At 36.8% G+C, this 18,020-nt stretch overlaps 1 protein-coding gene across 6 annotated transcripts in view; it reads right to left on the reverse strand.

The window, feature by feature from the left end:
• HIBADH (3-hydroxyisobutyrate dehydrogenase) overlaps positions 1–18,020 on the reverse strand; it is a 125,037-nt gene that overhangs the window by 70,376 nt on the left and 36,641 nt on the right. For all 6 annotated transcript variants that reach the window (XM_080818430.1, XM_080818427.1, XM_080818429.1 and 3 more), the window contains 2 exons: positions 13,164–13,273; positions 10,359–10,480 (listed from right to left, as the gene is read on the reverse strand). In XM_080818430.1, coding sequence (XP_080674556.1) covers positions 10,359–10,480; positions 13,164–13,273 — 232 coding nt within the window. The remainder of the gene's footprint in view (positions 1–10,358; positions 10,481–13,163; positions 13,274–18,020) is intronic.

Raw genomic sequence — 18,020 nt, forward strand, 5'->3', positions numbered from 1 at the left:
AGTATTTTTTCAAAAACCAAATTATACCACAGCTTTAATTTTTAAAAGATGAAATGTTTAAGAATTGGGGGGGGGGAGGGGCAGGGATGGAGTAACCGAACTGCTTTGTAAAATTACACTGTATAATTAATTCCATGGTAAGAATGTTTTTATGGTGTGTTTTGGTGACCTTTTATTACCATCAAGTTCACAATGCTGGTGGCCTGCCTTTTAATCCCTCCGCAGACAAAGGCCCTAAATAAACACAGATCCCTTCCTGGGAAAAAGTCCACTCTGGTTAAATGGTAAGGAAATGAGTAAATCATTAGTAATCTTTAAAGCCAAAGCTATAAACTCAAGTTACCTTAAGTTGAAATGAAAGTGTCCTGCAAGAGTTTCAAAGTTCTGTCACAGATAGAAATCTCCAGCTCTTGACTCCAGACTAGGCGCCAGCTGATAAACAAACAATTTAAGTCAAGAGCTGGAGAATTCCCAGCTTTTTCATTTAATGGCTTTGGCCAAGAGTATTTATTGCCTCCAGTTTTATTCTCACTTAGCTCTAAGAGGAAATTTAAACTCATCATTATCTTAAAGCCCCATATGGGTAGCAGTCAGCTCACCTGATAGAGCTCCTCTTACTCTGTACCAATCTGAGTCTCTAACTAGAAGTGATGTAATAATGTAAACTAATTAACTATAGTTTTAGGTTGACTTTTTAACAGGCTAAATAAATTCTGTTCAATATAGTTTATATTCCCACTCGGGGTAGTAACAATTCCAAAAAGTTTAACTTTACAGTTTTACTCCAAACTACCAGCTAAAATGGAAAAGGACAATGGGATCTCTCTCTCTCATTCCCCCACATGCTCCTGCTCTGCCTCTCTCTCCCTTCCTCTCTCTTCCCCCTTGTCCACTAGCCCTTGAATATTATATAAAGTAACTTTTCTGAATCAAATATAGACTATTCCTTTTAATTTTTAAATATCCAGTGTTGTTCCATCTATCTCTTAAGAGAGCGGTGTGCAAGATTTAAGATGTAAATGTCTTATCATGAAAAGCTGTCGATCTTATACAAGTACTAATAAGAATATAAAAATACACCCCAATTAAAGATCAATAGAAACCATCAAATATTTCTTAATGCTATATTTAAAAGTCTGCTATTAAAGATTATAGATCTCAAAGTCATCATTATGCTGTTGCTCTGACTCCTTTCTCAAAATTTCATTTACTTTTAGAAAAAAAAATCTCATCTCTACTTAGAGTTTTATGTTGAAAAAATTCTTTTAACTATTGGAATGTTTGCAGATATTTGACAATTACAATAAATCAACTATTCTTCCTCCTCTGCTGCTTGTCTAATGAAAAAAAAATGCTGCAAGATAATATTCATACTAAGGATAGCTTTGTAGGTAAAGAGTTAATAAAATATGGCATTTATGAGAAGAAAAGTTCTTTGCCTCTTACTTCTTAATTTTCAGGAAGTTTTATAAAACCTATCTTGGCTGGAAAAGCCAATTAACCATTTCAGAGTTTGCCAAGACTATTTTTCTACTCTTTTAATATATGTACACAGTACATTAAAAATGTTGGCCACTTGAGAACAAATATTACCCTAACACATAAGAATTAGGGGAAATGGAATGTAATTAATGATAAAATTATTTGTATGCCCGGCCTCATTTATGTTTCATTTAAAACAAAACAAAACAAAACCTCCCTAAGAACAATGCTGTCTCAGAGACCACAACAGATAAATGTTCGGATGACCATAACTAACAGCCAATAACTCAATAAAAAAGATGTCAGGGACAAATCTTAAAATTCTTAATACCCTTCTAAGAAAGTTCACATTCTCTCATATTGATAGTGGTAATCTGAGCTAAGTACAAAAAACACCACCAACAAAAATCCTCTACCTTCAGGTCAAGTTAAAATCACTGCAAGGAAGAAGAGGGGAGATAACTCTGCTGCCATATCTTCACTGGCCCTGATGGAAGGGTCCTTACTATGAAATGCGCCTTTGAATTCAAAATTTTCACAACTAAAATACACAGAGCAATGCAAAACAAAATAGAATCATACAGCAAATATAGAGAGAGGATTTAAACTTTACTTAATCTACTTTTCATATGCTAACATTACCAAAGGAAATCAGACATCTAAAAAACCACAAATAAGTCTGATAATGGTTTGATGGCCATGACAAGGCCCTTGTGAAATTCTTAATTCTATTTCCTCTCCCACTTTACCTCCAGTGCTATCCAGGGATCACAAGTGAAACAAAATAAAGACATAACACGCAAGCATACTGGAACTAATTTCACACTGCTTAGGAATCAACAGATGTTAATAAAAAATAAATTATATATAACAGCTTCAGAGGATTTATTTGCTAAATATACTTTACCTTTATATAAACACCAGTAGGCAGTTCTGAGCTGTGACCAGACCCAATTGTGTCTGGTCTGACTTACATCCTGAATGGCAATTAAAGGACATTAAAAATACCCTAGGATTACTTCAGACAGGACCCCTGCCTTATCCATGCACTTTCCAACATAACCAGGTGAAGAGAACACAGTATCCCTCCACCACAGGACAGAGCCTGGCAAGAGCAACCCCGGTAATGGTTACTTGACTGGAAATTGCAATGCAATTAAAACCTGGCCTGCAGATTTAGAGATGGAGGAACTGCAAACTGCCAGAAAGCGAATTCTTGGAAATAAACTAGGATGTCATTAGCAATAATAATTATCACTAACAATAAATGAGAACAACAATAACACTGAGTGAAGTGATCACCTTGCCTTCCCTAACCCATTCTCCTGTTTTCTTAGGAGACAAATTATTAAAGCTGTCTCAGCTATGTTACACTGGGCAGTGAGTAGGCAGTCTTCCCTAAACTGTTAAGAACTCATTAACACCTTATGTAGAGACTCCTGTCTATGACAACTGTTATAGGGGAGAATTAGGCGTGCCAAAGAATGTAAAAAGAGGTTTTTGGGGGGACACCTCTTCTTAGGGACTAATTTCAAAGAAATCCCTGGAATTTATTTACCAAACATTTCTGAACTACTTGTGCAAACTGGAGAAAATCCTAGGCAAAAAGGATACTTACTGGATACAAGGTGGCAAGTAAAATTATGGGTACATGTAAATGGCTAACCTAATTAACCCCTTTCTGGTGTGTTGGTACTGATGAATCTTACATCATTTTTAAGGAAATGGATTTGTCCATGAAACAAAATTAAAGAAAATATTAATTATCTGAGTTACTAAAGTTTTAAATACTGCCAGAATAGACCGAGGAAAGGCTTATTTTAGCTAATACTTTTCAAGACCAAATAATTCAAATCTCTCATACAAAAGTGAGTGCCACAAAATGTCTTTTTTTTTTTTAACTTTTTTTTTTTTCAAGTATCTTTACACCCACCATGGGGCTCAAACTCACTACCCCAAGATCAAAAGCCCCATGTTCTATGGACTGAGACAGCCAGGTACCCCTGCCACGAAGTGCTTTTAAATTTTCTAATAAGTTAATAATGTAAAAAGAACTAAAAATCATCATAGTAATGCAATTCTTTAAAGGGAAGAACCCATGAAAATGAATTTTCTTAACCCTGTTAAACCAATTTATTTCAAAACATTAAAAAATAAAATAAAAGCTTACCGAGGTAAGATTAAAATGTAAGAATAAACACCACACACAATACTACTGTGTAATCAAATAGCTTGTGAGAACATGAAAAAAGACCTATTGTGTGTAATAGCCCTTCTCTCTTCATACATTATCAAATAAGGCAAATTCAGTTGTAAGAAATTTGGTAAAAGAATTTACTTTTGGACAGAAATAGCAATGTTTCAGCCCAAAGCCAAGTAAAATTGCCAAGTTATAAACTTCTCTAAGAAACCGTTTTAGTGGAAAAGCCAACAGACCCTTAACTATAATGGTGTTATGTGCTGAAATAGAAGTAATTTTTGTTTTTGTGGTCCCTTTACTATAAATTAGATACAGATCTAGTGGAAAAACAGCAGATACCCAGTTCAGTGAGCAGTTAAGGCCAAGACTACAAACCTGATTTTAAAAACAATAATGGAGTCTATGTGAGACTTTCATTGAGGCATTTAGCAAGTGAGTCTAACACTCTTAACAGAAACTCCTTAATAGATTTTGTACTTACTACTCCATATTCTAAGAATACCTCGAACAAATTACTAAAACTTAAGCCAGCCAAGCAGAGCATAAAGTTTGGTTTCCTGATCGGGAACTGTTACACAAACACATACACACTAGTTCAATTATTTAATTTTGACATTAATCCGTAATGGAGCAATACGGTTTAGCAGATCAATGAGGCTGACCAGCCCGGACAGCCTTGGGCTAACTGCAAGTGCCACTTCAGAGTGACTTCAACTCAACATCTCTGTGTAACTCTGCAGACATATGAAGCAATCGGTGTATTTATTCCTCAATTATCCAAGCACAGTTAAGTGCTCTAATTACGCCCTTGGAACAGACCTATCAGTATTTGGTCATTAGTCACAAATAATAGTTTTTAATTTGCTTTATGTCCAGCATTGACTATACAAGAGAAAGGATCACATTGGAACTAATCCTGTGGTAGCAGACCCTCTCTCCACACTAAAAAAAAAAAAAAAAAAAAAAGCACATATCCAAAATGGTGTGACTAAACAATGTGTGACATTAAAAAGGAGGATTACAACTTTCAGAAAGATGTGATTTACACAAGACAGGTAAACAGATTGGGACATCATATTTGAGGCCAGGGTCATGGGCTAATTTATATAAAGCTCAGATAGCTTTACTTTGATAATCACAAACAGATATACAAAGGCATGGGGTCAGACATATGGGAAGTCAAAGTATAGGTGAGTCAATTTAATAAACACTAAGTACAATTTCCTGCTAAGTCCTGGTGATACAAAGATAAACGTTCCACAAACATACCAACCTTGTTGATACCTCAGAGCCCATACAGAGCAGTCAGCTACTGAAATACTCCTCCCCGGAGTTGTGCACTCAGATTCTGCTTAAGGATCACTTCCCCAGAGAAGGCAGCCTGTCCATTTTATGTAAAAGGACCTTCCCCTGAAGTCACTGTTTACTCTGCTGTTTTTTTCTTCATAGCACTTATCACTGAAATTATTTTTGTTTGTTTATTCTATTCCTACTAAATCATAATTCATGAGGCAAAAGACTTTGAATATCTTCAAAGCACTATGTCTAGTGCCTAGACCATACCCACCACATAAAAGTACTCAATAAATGTTTGTTGCATGAAATGAAGAATGAAGTGTGTCCCTTGGAATCAAGGCATAATAGAAAAGATTAGATAAGAGTGTATAATCGGAAAACAGTATTTAATCTTTTTTTTCTTAAAGATTGTATTTATTTATTTGACAGACAGAGATCACAAGTAGGCAGAGAGGCAGGCAGAGAGAAAGAGAAACAGGCTCCCCACTGAGCAGAGAGCCCAATGCAGGGCTCGCTCCCAAGACCCTGGGATCATGACCTGAGCCGAAGGCAGAGACTTTAACCCACTGAGCCACCCAGGCACCCCAACAGTATATAATCCTGTAAGAATTATATAAATATAATAATATTAAGTACATTTCATTGAAGAAAAAATAAAGACCTTCATTTTTAGAGTCATCTTCTTTCCCTAAAAGTTCTAGGCTCTCCTAATATCATGTGAACTTCTTTAGTTTATTAACAGAAGTATAACAAAACTGAAACTGAAGGTGATAAGAGAATTGTATGAGCTAACCAATGTCCTTTCTTCCTTGCTTAAAGAGTATTTACTAAAGAGCTGCCAAATCTAATACCAAATTCAACTGGTTCCCCTTGGACGTAACTGGGAATCATTTATAGGGTCTTTAGGTAATCTTTAAAATAAATTTTCCATTGCCTGAACTAAAAATTCTTCTGTTACCCCAGAATCAACTGCAAGTCAAATCAGGTGTTACTCTCTCTCTGAATATCCATACAGGTGAGTACAAGGTAAATGTCCAAGTAAGTTTTAGTAGCCACCCCAGAAAGGACAAAGACAGCATTTTTTTAAAATGCCCAGCATGTTGCTATGGTCAAACTGGTTTTTTTTTATTTAAATTCAATTAATTAATATATATGTATTATTAGTTTCAGAGGTAGAAGTCAGTGATTCGTCAGTCTTATATAAAACAGAGTGCTCAATACATCATGTGCCCTCCTTAGTGTCCATCACCCAGTTATCCCATACCCCCAACAGCCTTCCCTCCAGCAACCCTCAGTTTGTTTCCTGTGATTAAAAATCTCTTATGTTTTGTCTCCCTCTCTGATTCTGCCTTATTTTATTTTTTTCCTCTCTTCCCCTATGATCCTGTTTTGCTTCTTAAATTCCACATATGAGTAAGATCATTTGGTAATTGTCTTTCTCTGACTGACTTACTTTGCTTAGCATAATACCGTCTAATTCCATCCATTGTGATCAAACTGTTAAAGAGTTCCCTCTCTGGTTGCTAAGTACTGGAAAGACTGCTGTGCTATATTATTTTGCACTTTGTTTACAAATCATTTTATTAGTATGTTTTACTAAATTTAAACTGCTAATGTAAGAACTTTTACTTTAAGTTGTTCTGAATATTATTCTACTTATTTTATCCTACCCCCACTTTTTGATCATAATCACACTTCCCAATGGCATCTAATATTACAATATAACATTCTGAACACAGTAACTACTCATCTTACTAATGTTAGAATGTAGAGGCAGTTACTTGAAATTCAGAGGTTAATAATCTGGAGATAAATAAACTGGAGAACAGCTTGGGAGTGAGAAATAACTGCAGGACAGCTCAGAATACTTAACAATTACCCTGCATTTTAAAAACGGAAGATTCTTGGGACGCCTGGGTGGCTCAGTTGGTTGGGCGGCTGCCTTCGGCTCAGGTCATGATCCCAGGGTCCTGGGATTGAGTCCCGCATCGGGCTCCTTGCTCAGCAGGGAGCCTGCTTCTCCCTCTGCCTCTGCCTGCCTCTCTGTCTGCCTGTGCTCACTTTCTAAGAAAAAAAAAAAAAACGGAAGATTTTGATTAAATCAACCATACTTTATTACATGCTCACCAGGAAATATACACTGGAGATAGAAAGCTGAGAAAGACATGGTATCTGCCTTCTTTGGAGTCTAGTAGTGGAAGAAACAGGCACAAACATAAGCATAACACAGTGGTCCTTGCAGTGGCATAGATACTATACTATGGGGACACAGAAGAGGGCCATGGAAAAAGCTTCACTGCCTTCAGGTATAATCCTGTTCAACTCTAAGTCCTTATACCTCAGAACAGATCCTATCCTAGTCAAATTCAAACATGTTAGGAGTATGTCAAAATACTACTTTACTTGCTCTTTTTTTGGACATTTATTTGATTAAACAGCACCAGCCAGTGGATCAAAACAGGAAAAGACCCAAAAACCTCTATACTCTTATCTGTCTTATCCCAAGACAACTGCAGAACAAAAGACTCCTGATAGCCAGTTAATAAACATTCCAGGATGGGGTCAACACAGTAAGACTAATCTCATCTCTCCAGATGTCTCCTGAACTAAGAATAATGTTCTCTTAACCATTTCTTCTCAAATGATTCTGGAAAAGAAATGTTAAGCCCCTCCCAGGTCAGAAGCTAACCTCTAAGAGTTAGAAAAGAAGGCAATTCTCCCATCACTTCCCCACCAAAGGTTTCACTACATGGCAGCGCCAGTTAGCTAAGACAGAAGACAGAAGACCAGCCACTACCTAACATTGTTAGAAATGGGATTAACAGCAGGCCACCACCTTCAAAACCAGAAAGGCTACCAAGGGTAGGACTAAAGGGAAGAAGGTCCGGTGGAGTGTGGGAAAATCCTTAGCCTGAGTTGGGAGGGTAAGATTCTAATTCTAGATTGGTTATCAAACTGGAGAACCTTAACCTCTTCAGACCTCAATTTCCCATTTATAAAATAACAAAGTAAAATTAAATTATTGCTAAAGTCCCTTCTAATAATAAAACTCAATTCTAAAAGCACAAAAGATACCTAAAAGCTTAGACATACTATTTAACCCCCAGCAGTCCATGAGAACACCACAATGAGACTTACTGAATTTTTACCAACTTACATTTCCAGATCTTACTAAACATGGGTATCTCATATCAGCTCACTGGGGCAGCTACTTAGGTAACATTTAGGCAAACATTCTCCTTTGTAATCAGGAATACCGAGATGTAAGTCTGGGACCTGTTTACAGCAAACAAAACTCTTTTCTCTACTGGCTTAATAATAAACTTCATTTTGGCAACTTAGTTTTGGCATTCAAGTTGGCCTTTAATGCTGACTACAGTACTGTCATTCTCCCTCAGAAAGGGTTTATAACGCTTAGACTAAACAAGCACAGGTAGCACACTAACTGATACATTAAGTAGCAAACACTTGTGTGTAATTATGGCAATATCAACTATATTGGCTCCATCAGTTATCTATTGCTCCATTACACCCCCAAACTTAGTGAGTTTATTTGCTCACAATTCTATGGGTAAGTAATTGAAACTATCTTAGCTGGGCAGTTCATTTGCCGGTCAGGCCTGAGGTCACTAAATGCAGCTGCAGTTATCTGGAAACTTGACTCTAGCTGGTCAAAATGGCCTCACTCACATACTTGGTGGTTAGCGCACGTCCCAAGCAGCTAATCCAGGCTTCTCTACTCAATAGCACAAGAGTCCCCACAGGCAAGACAGAGCAAGACTCAACGAACAAAGTGCTTTTCAAGTCTATCCTTGGGTAACATTCGCTAATATACTACTGGCTAAAGCAAGTCAGATGGCTCAACTCAAAGTCGATGCAGCACATGGACACACAGAGTAGGTTCAGACACATGAGTCATTCAAGGTCATTACTGTAACAATGTACCATACTAGCTGTTGGCTATTTTTAGCACTATACTGAGATGATGATTTTTTCAATTTAAAGGACAAACTTCCATTTAGCAATCTTTATTTTCCTCTTAGAATAAATTAGAACTTTATAGAAAATAGTATTTCCTAATGCAGTGGAATGTGAAACAAATCTAGTCTTGGTCTTGAGCAAATGATTGGTTTCTTCAGTCCCGCCTTTCTAGAAAGTCTCCAACGAGAAACTAGTCTTCAGCTACAAATTACATATGTATGTGTATATGTTTGTGTGTGTGCATGAGTGTACCATATTTGATTATACAATAATTTTGGAAAACTTGCAAATTATGGAAAATCATAATACCCATGCTACTACCATTCCAAAATACCCAGATACCTACCATTAAGATTTGATATAATAATATGCTTTTAATATTTTATTAGTGAAAGTCCTTGTCCTCTGATTGAGATGATCATATGATTTTTAAGTATGTCAATTCAGCAAAGTAGATTTATAGATTTTCTAATATTAAGCCATCTGAGTACATATGAGATAAACCTGATTATAGTGTTCGATCTCTTTTATACATGGTTGGATTTAGTTTGCTAATGCACTTTTTAAAACTTTTTATTTCTGTATTCATGACTGATATAGACCTAAAATTTTTCTCATTTCTCTCTCTTTCTGGTTGAACTATCAGATTTACACAGGTCTTGAAGAATGAGTTGGGAAGTCTCTTTTTTTCTATTGTCTGGAAAAGTTCATATAAAATTGAAATGATCTGCTTCTTGAAACTCTGGTAACATTTCACTTGTTAAAAATCATCTGGGCCTAAAGTCCCCCCCTGTGAAATGATTTTTACTTTTTAACCACTTCCTCAACTTCCTTAACAGTTAAAAGATGATTCAAGTAGGGACACCTGGGTGGCTCAGTCGGTTGAGCATCTGCCTTCAGCTCAGGTCATGATCCCGGGGTCCTAGGATGGAGCCCAGCATCAGGCACCCTGCTTATTAGCAGGGCGCCTGCTTCTCCCTCCCCCTCTGCTGCTCCCCATTTCTGCTCGCTCTCGCTCTCTCTCTCTCTCTCTCTCAAATAAATAAATAAATAAATAAATCTTTAAAAAAAAAAAGATGATTCAAGCTAATTATTTCTCAAATCTGTTCTGAAAAAGTTAAATTTTCTACAAATAGCTCTAGCTCTACCCACAGCAATCTGGACCAAAAATTCACAATTCTTCCAAGTTGTGACATCCTTTTGCCTGGACTTAGAGCAAGTTAATGTATTTTGAGAATACTAAATAACAAAAGTGAGTTTTATTTTTGTTTTCAATGAGGAACTTGAGACTCCTGTAACAGGTCTAAAAATAACTGGTTATATCTTGGGTACCACAAAACTGTAATTGCTATTTCAGACAAACAAAAATAGGTATGCATAGATTTTAGCTGCCACTTACCACCAGAAACAGGGGCATCCATGAAAACTGCTCCCATTTTCTCAACTTCTTTGGCCAATTCTTTTGAAACTGCAGGGTCGATAGTACTGGAGTCTATCAATAGTGAGCCTTTCTTCACTTTTCTAAGTAAATAAATAAAAATAATAGTCTTTTAAAACTACAATTTTATAGTTTTAAAAATACAGTGTGCAATTCTGAATAAACATTTCATGTAACTACCTACAGAATTAGAATCTGCTAAAAGCTGCCAGATATCAAGGAGGTCTTTGCTTTAGTATTAAAAACATTATTAGAACTGGTTCAAAATCTCACATCCATTTTCAGATCAATTAAAGTTCAAAGTAAACCCAAACTCTTTCAAACAAACCTAAATAATCTAATGAACTCCATGGTATAAATTCTGGTTTCAGGTGAATAACACAATACCATAATAATATAGGTAGGCAATTTAAAACACCTAATAACTTTAAAAGGTCTATTGTAGGATTTAAATTTTTGTTTGTAAAGTAGCTGAGGCTCTTTAAAAAGTACTTTATTTGTCTTTAACAAGCCATATTGCAAATTTCACACATCCATGTCATTTCCACTAGGTAGAATAAACATAAACCATTGAAATTTAGCCATTTGCTTCAGGGTGGCATACTCTTTAATAACTATAGTTTTTTAAAGATAAAATAAAACATCAAAGAAGCAGAAAGGAAAATAAAGGAATGGGCCTGCAAATCTCACAGATAAAGTTTTTCTATTCTTTACAGTAAATGTATATACATACTTTGGCAAAGTGGGGAAACAGTCTTTTTTTCTATCATATTTTACATCAATAGTAGAGGGCATTCTTTTTTTTAAAATATTTTATTTATTTATTTATTTGACAGAGAGAGAGAGATCACAAGTAGGCAGAGAGGCAGGCAGAGAGAGGGGGAAGCAGGCTCCCAGCCGAGCAGACAGCCCGATGTGGGGCTTGATCCCAGGACCCTGAGATCATGACCTAAGCTGAAGGCAGAGGCTTAACCCACTGAGCCACCCAGGCGCCCCAGTAGATGGCATTCTTATAATAAGATATTTTCATTTATACTGTAAGTGCAGATTTTATATAATCACATGGTTCCCTTATAATCTATGCCTATCTTCACTGGCTAGGAAATGGACCTAAGTTATCATTTATTTAAAGGGCTATGGCTTACCTTTAATTCAAACTCCCCAAAGTCCTTACTACAGATTAACTAACCCAGGTAACACTTAATCATAATTATGACTGGAAAATTAGAAATGAATAAATATAAATATTGAAGGAGGAAACAGAAAATCACTGCTAAAAAACAAAGAAAAATCTTTCTATAGAAAAAATAGTATACAAAATGCTTTAAACAACAATTTTAATAAACATATGAGTTGATCGGGTCCAAATAATGACTGGGTATATTCCACAGAAAAGAAATAGCATGCTCTATATAGATCACCTCAGTATGTGGAAGTTTCACTTCGTGTAACCTGAAAATTAAGTATTACATTTCCCAGTGCTGTGTGACAGTAATATTCTTAAGCTCTTAAATCTTTAAGCAAATGGGAAACTGGCTCGAAAATTACATATGTACTACAAATGGGGAAATGATTCTGACCCAGAAGAAAATAAAGAACCACCATGAAAAGCAAATTACAGTTCGACTTGAAGCCGCATTCTTTGAAAGCACTCCTGGACAAAACTGCTCTGCTAGTTGGCTACCATATTCCTTAGTAAAGAATATTAATAAACACAGGATTTTGTTTCCATACAAATTTTTAGTAACTTAGACTTGACAGGCAACACAGGGCCATATTGGGACAGACTCCATAATGAGACAGCTAGGTTACCTCAGGACCACACACACCATGGGCCTGAGGGCTCCACCCAAAATGAGGGCCTTTCAACCTTCCCTGAAATCTAAACATTTATCTTATCGGTTTTCTGCCTAATATCCAAGTGTCTTTTGCTTCCAAGTCTGTTAGTTCTCTAAAGCAATTCAATTCCCAAAAACCTCATATTTCACGTATTACATCTTCATGAAATTAAACCCTTTCTTTTAGCCCTACATATGTCCACAGGGCCTACCAGTTTGTTCTAGTTCTTTGCTGAAATTCAACAAGTTAGAAACAGGAACAAGTAAAACCAGAAAATTAAATCGGAAATTCAACCACTGTCATTCTAACACAACCACAAGGCTTTGGCAATAGACAGAAATTAACCAAAAAGGTTCTCAAAGCCAGGGAAGCTAAGTACTGGCTAGAAAACTCTGACCTAAATTACATTTTATTTAAAGAGCTACTGCTAACCTTTAATTCCAACTTCTCAAAGTTCTTACTACAGATGTACTAACCCAGAGGACATACAATAACTTTTTATAATATAATAAAATGTTAAATAATGGTGTTCTTTCCAATGTTTGGTTTTATTTTTCATAGAAACCTTTTCCTGCATTTCTATAAACCATAAGAAAATTATGCTTGTAACATTTGTACAGCTTAAAATGCAAGCTTTAAAAGTCTCTTAAACATGTTAGCCATGAAAGTGTAAGTTTAAGTTTAATGCAAGAGTTAAGTAAAGAAACAGAAACAAAAAAGAAATTATTCCCAAAAGTCATATGCTTGCTTTCAGTGAAAAAATAAACCCTTTACAATGAGAGAGAAACCATACCATTCACTTTTAAGAAGTAAGAAAACTGTACAGAAAGATTTAACAAACATAACTGTAATTTCCTAAAGTATTAACAAACATGAAATTTATGGACTATCATAACAAGAAAACTTCCACGGTTCAGAAATACATACTTCAGAATTCCATTTGCTCCAGAATAAGCTTCTATTGCATTGATACTGGTGGGCAACATTGTAATAATTCTGTCAGCTTTTTCAGCTACATCTGCTGGGGAAGACACTACCTTTAAAAAAAAAAAAAAGAAAAGAAAAAGAAATTACAAAGGCACATTATTTAAAATGGAAGCAGTTTTTAGAGCACAAGCAGGATCCACTTTTTACGCACGCTGACAACAGTGACTGAATAAAACTCATTCTTGTTTCCAAATGACAAACAAAAACATTTACTGACTAAAATAGAGAGTCCATTCCTTATATACATATAGATACAGTATCTATGGAATCGAATCTACTGTTTATTTTAAAAAGCGTGAAGTGAGTTGAGGGGAAAAGGGCAAAACCGAACAGTCCTGGGAACAGATGTACTTCTCATGGATTCCTCCAACTTGGGATTCTTAAACCGCATACTTTTTGGTAGAAGCTTTGACTAAGAAAAACAATCTAGTGCAACAGAGATGGAAGCTGAACTCCAGGATTCACCGATGATTCCATAGACCACAAAATCCCCTAGTAAATTCTCAAGCCCCAATTACCACCATTCCCCAGTCTCCATTTTCAAGAGGAAAAAAATAAAAAAATTAAGCCTGTAAGGGAAGGAAAAGGTCAAGGACAAGGATATGAGCACCTCCTGCATTAGCTGTAAGTACCACCATAAAGGCTGAGCATGTGAGCTACCAGGACTCTTGTGGAAACTGGAGATACAAGAAGGACATACAAACAGACATCAAGGTATGCACATTTCCACCCTCATTTCCGCCTTATGATGACCACAAACACACTGACAGGGAAAGTTACTGTCCATCCTGTGTATGTGTGCATGCATGCAGAGATGTATGCGCCCTCACTGGCATTCCCCAAAACCCTGCTCTCTCTCACACATGCCCCTTGATATGCCTGGCCAGCATGTTGGTGACCAAAGAGGTCAGAAGAGGCTGGGAGCTCACTTCTTGATTCAAACGCTCCTTTAAAAAAGAAGAATCCATCACCCCAACTGTCATGAAAGCTTTATCTCTCTTAAAAAAAAAAAAAAAAAAAAAAAGACAAAATGACTGTCAGGAGGATAACTGAAAATTTCTCTGTAGAATGATGTACACATGTATCAGAAATGGACATATTTTCTGCTAGGAAATGTGAACTACCATGTAAGCAACCTAGAAACAGGAATGCCTCTGCTTCTTGTGTGGCGGAATGATACCTAACGTTTTCTTTTTGTCTTTGATGTACAGTTGATGAAAGTGGAAGAATGGAAAGGCAAACAGTGTGTAATCTAAGTATTATGAGCTAGAGGTAATCACAATTCAATTTTCCCTAACAGACTATTAGCTTAGAAATCAAATTTGAGACAAACACATGTCAGGCAATCAAGTATCCTAACACTTTGTATATTAAAATTAAATGCTAACATAAAATATCTCAGACCCTAAAACAAAAAAAGAGATACCCTCTCTTTCAATGTTTCATTCTAAAGGCAATATGGCATTTTTAGAGGCTACAATGTAGCACATTCAACAGTACATTTTGATACATCACTGGGATTTGCCCTAAAAATTCTGGAAAAAAAAAATCTTTTTTTTCTGTGGAATTACAATGACATACTTCAGTTAAGTAAAAACCTTTCTGACACCCAAATAAATGCTGAGATTCAAAAAGAGGCAACTGTTTGCTGGCAAACAGCTCAGGCTGACTCAAGAAAAACAGAGCTGAGTAAGATGAGTATAAGAATAGGAAAAGTTACAGGAGCAGTATTTCTCTATTCCAGGACTGTATCAAGAATATGGGTTACATAGAGAGACTCATCTCTTAGTCCCCCCTTCAATGAAGTAATACAGACAATGCAAAATGATGTCATACCTTTCAATGGCCCTTCCTTCTATCCCAGCTCCATCTCTCTCAATCTTTCAGAGATTGTGGTAAACCCTGAGGTCTAAGAGTCAATTTCAGACTTCCTCTTAGGAATTCAGTGAGTCTCTTCCATTGAAGGAAATTCAATTCCACCTAAATAACTCCTTGAGAGGTGCCCTTAGGGGCACCAACAATTAGTTCACAGATCTAAGTATACTTCACACCTCCAAGCTTCTCATACCCATGAACTGGCAGTGCCAATTCATGTAACTGCCAAGTGCATGGGGTGCCCAATCAGCCCCCTGCATCCCTAGCATCTGCTTCTTGGGATGCCTGGATTGCCAGAGTACTGCTAATCCCTCAATTATATATTATATAGTGTCAAAGCTCACAGGTCCGGAAAAAACACACAATGATAGTGATAGCTGGAATGTCACCACTGTATTGGCCACAACTGCTCCATATCTAATGACTATATACATTTGGTACATTATAGTAAGTCTCTAATTTGCACTACAGAAGGCAAGTTTACTAGACAGACACACAGACATGTGTGTCCAGCTATTCAAATCATCTTGACTTCCATGTGATGACTTCAAGACTCTGAAATAATTGATTGAAAAAATTTGGCCACGACTCAAAAGCTGGGGGGGGGGGGGGGAACAATCCTTGTTGCCAGTCTGACACTAACCACAAAAGCCTTTAGGAGCCAAACTAATTAGAGTCCCTTCAATTACATTTACTAACTGAATGGATAAGCAAAGACAGCATGGATCAGTGAAAGGAACACTAATTTGGGAAGCCAAAGACCCAGGTTCAGTTGCAGCTCAGCCACCAAGCCCATGTGTGATTTTGTGAAAATCACTTAACCTCTCTGGCTTCAGTTCCTAAATCTATAAAGTAAGAATAGTGACTTGGGTTATCTTTAAGGGCTTCAATCTCCAAAGTAGAAAGGAAACTTAGGTAAAGAAATTTTCCACTTAAGTTCTAGGAAGGTAGAGCCTCTGTGAAAAAAGAGCTCATGAACTATAATCAGTACAAAGGTACAGTATTAATAAGATTCTTCTGCACCTTCTGTCTGCAGACAGTCACTGACCTGGCTGACTCGGCCACTGCTCTGCTCTGCTCTGTCATGACCATCCAGAAAGATCTCTCGCTAATTCCATCCGCTTTAATCCTAAATTATTATGAATTAAGATGACTCTATTTTTCCATTATCTCAATTTTAACTATAGGAGATTGGTTCCTTTGTGTACCATGATCTTTTCAGTCTTTGAGAATTTTTGTAGCCAGTTTCTCCGAATTTAGATTCATCTGTCTGCTAGTACCCATCAATGGCAGGTATGCAATATAAGGAGTAGAAGACTGGATGAATTAAAGACAAAATCTGCTTTGCTGGGTCAGGGGAAGGAGGGAGGCTTCGAGCATCAAGGCCCAGAGTAATCTGAGGGGACTGCACCTCCTTTTTATGTATCCATCAGAAGAAGACAACTGTTAACTAGTTGCTTTCCACAAAGAAAAATCTCATTGTCTCTTCCAAATAAAACAGTCACATAAATTAAGCTCAGCATTGCTTCCAAGTAAGCTAAGTGGGTAAGAGAAACCTTGCTAAGAAATAAGATGAACATGACCTTTGTTAAACCTGCCATTCTGTGTTTTTTAATCTTTCCAAGTAGAAAAGCACACTGTTACTTCAAAATTACACTACAGTAGAAAAACTGACAAAAACAGTTTGTGCCTACATCTTAAAACATTTGGCCAACAATGACGGAGCACACTCAGTAAGAGGCTTTTAAAGTCCTCATTTAACAAGACTTGAGTGGATACCAGCTTAGATCCCAAGAGAATTACTTAACCAAACATGCTCAGCCTTACAACCCAGGAACAACAAGATAGCTTCCAAGTTTTCAAAGAGAAAACGAAAGAAAAGACAATCTAATTAAGCCTAGTTCAACCAGGAAACTCACACAGGAGTGGTGTAAAAGTCCCAAGACTGTGGCACAGATCAGCAGCATCTCCAAGGAAATTCCTAGACAATGAAAATGAAGCACAAGTCATATGCCCTTGACACTAACACTTAAAGAGAAACTGGTATCTTCTGTAAAATGAAAGTGGGATGGAAGGGACAGTGCAGAATGTATTCTTGAACAGGGATGCTATCAAATCACTTTATCTCCTAGTAAGGTTTTAATTTTTACCATCATTCTTTCATTTAAAAATATGTCTATAGGGCACCTAGATGGCTCAGTTGGTTAAGCATCTGCCTTCAGCTCAGCTCATGATCCCAGGGTGATGGGATCGTGTCCCACATCAGGTTCCCTGCTCTGTGGGGAGCCTACTGCTCCCTCTCCTCCCAGCTCCTATTTTCTCATGCTATCTCTGCTCACTCTCTCAAATAAATAAATAAAATCTAAAGAAAAATATGTGTCTATAGTTCTCTTCCAAAGCACTCTGGACTCAGAGACTCAGCCAAGACTGGTATGTTTCTATGAGTGGTGTTGGGGAATGAAGATTTGGGAGAGAGATGGCAGAGATACAACCACCACCACCGTAACAACAGCAGTAAGACTAATAATAGCAGTAATAGCACTCTCTACATGCCAGGTTCTCCACGACTAAAAAGGTACTATTAAAATCACCATTTTATAAAATGAGGAAATTTAAGTAAGAAGAGTTAAATAATTTGTCCAAAGTTACACAGCCAGCAAATGGTAGAGCTGAGATTTAAGCCCAGGCAGTCTGGTTCCAGGGTTTTTTATACCACTGCATTCACAATTTATCAATTCATGATTTCTAATAAACAAAGCCTTGAAAATTACCTTTGTAATGTAGGTTACATTCTTAGGAAAGATTCTAAAAGTTGAAATGATGCATCATTGTAGGTTAAACCTGAGTTTCCAACAGAAATAAGGATATAATAAAGGGACACTGAAAGAGGAATGCCCACATTTTTTGCGGAAATGACCAAAA

This window comes from Martes martes (assembly GCF_963455335.1).
Source record: "Martes martes genome assembly, chromosome: 11".
NCBI lineage: Eukaryota > Metazoa > Chordata > Mammalia > Carnivora > Mustelidae > Martes > Martes martes.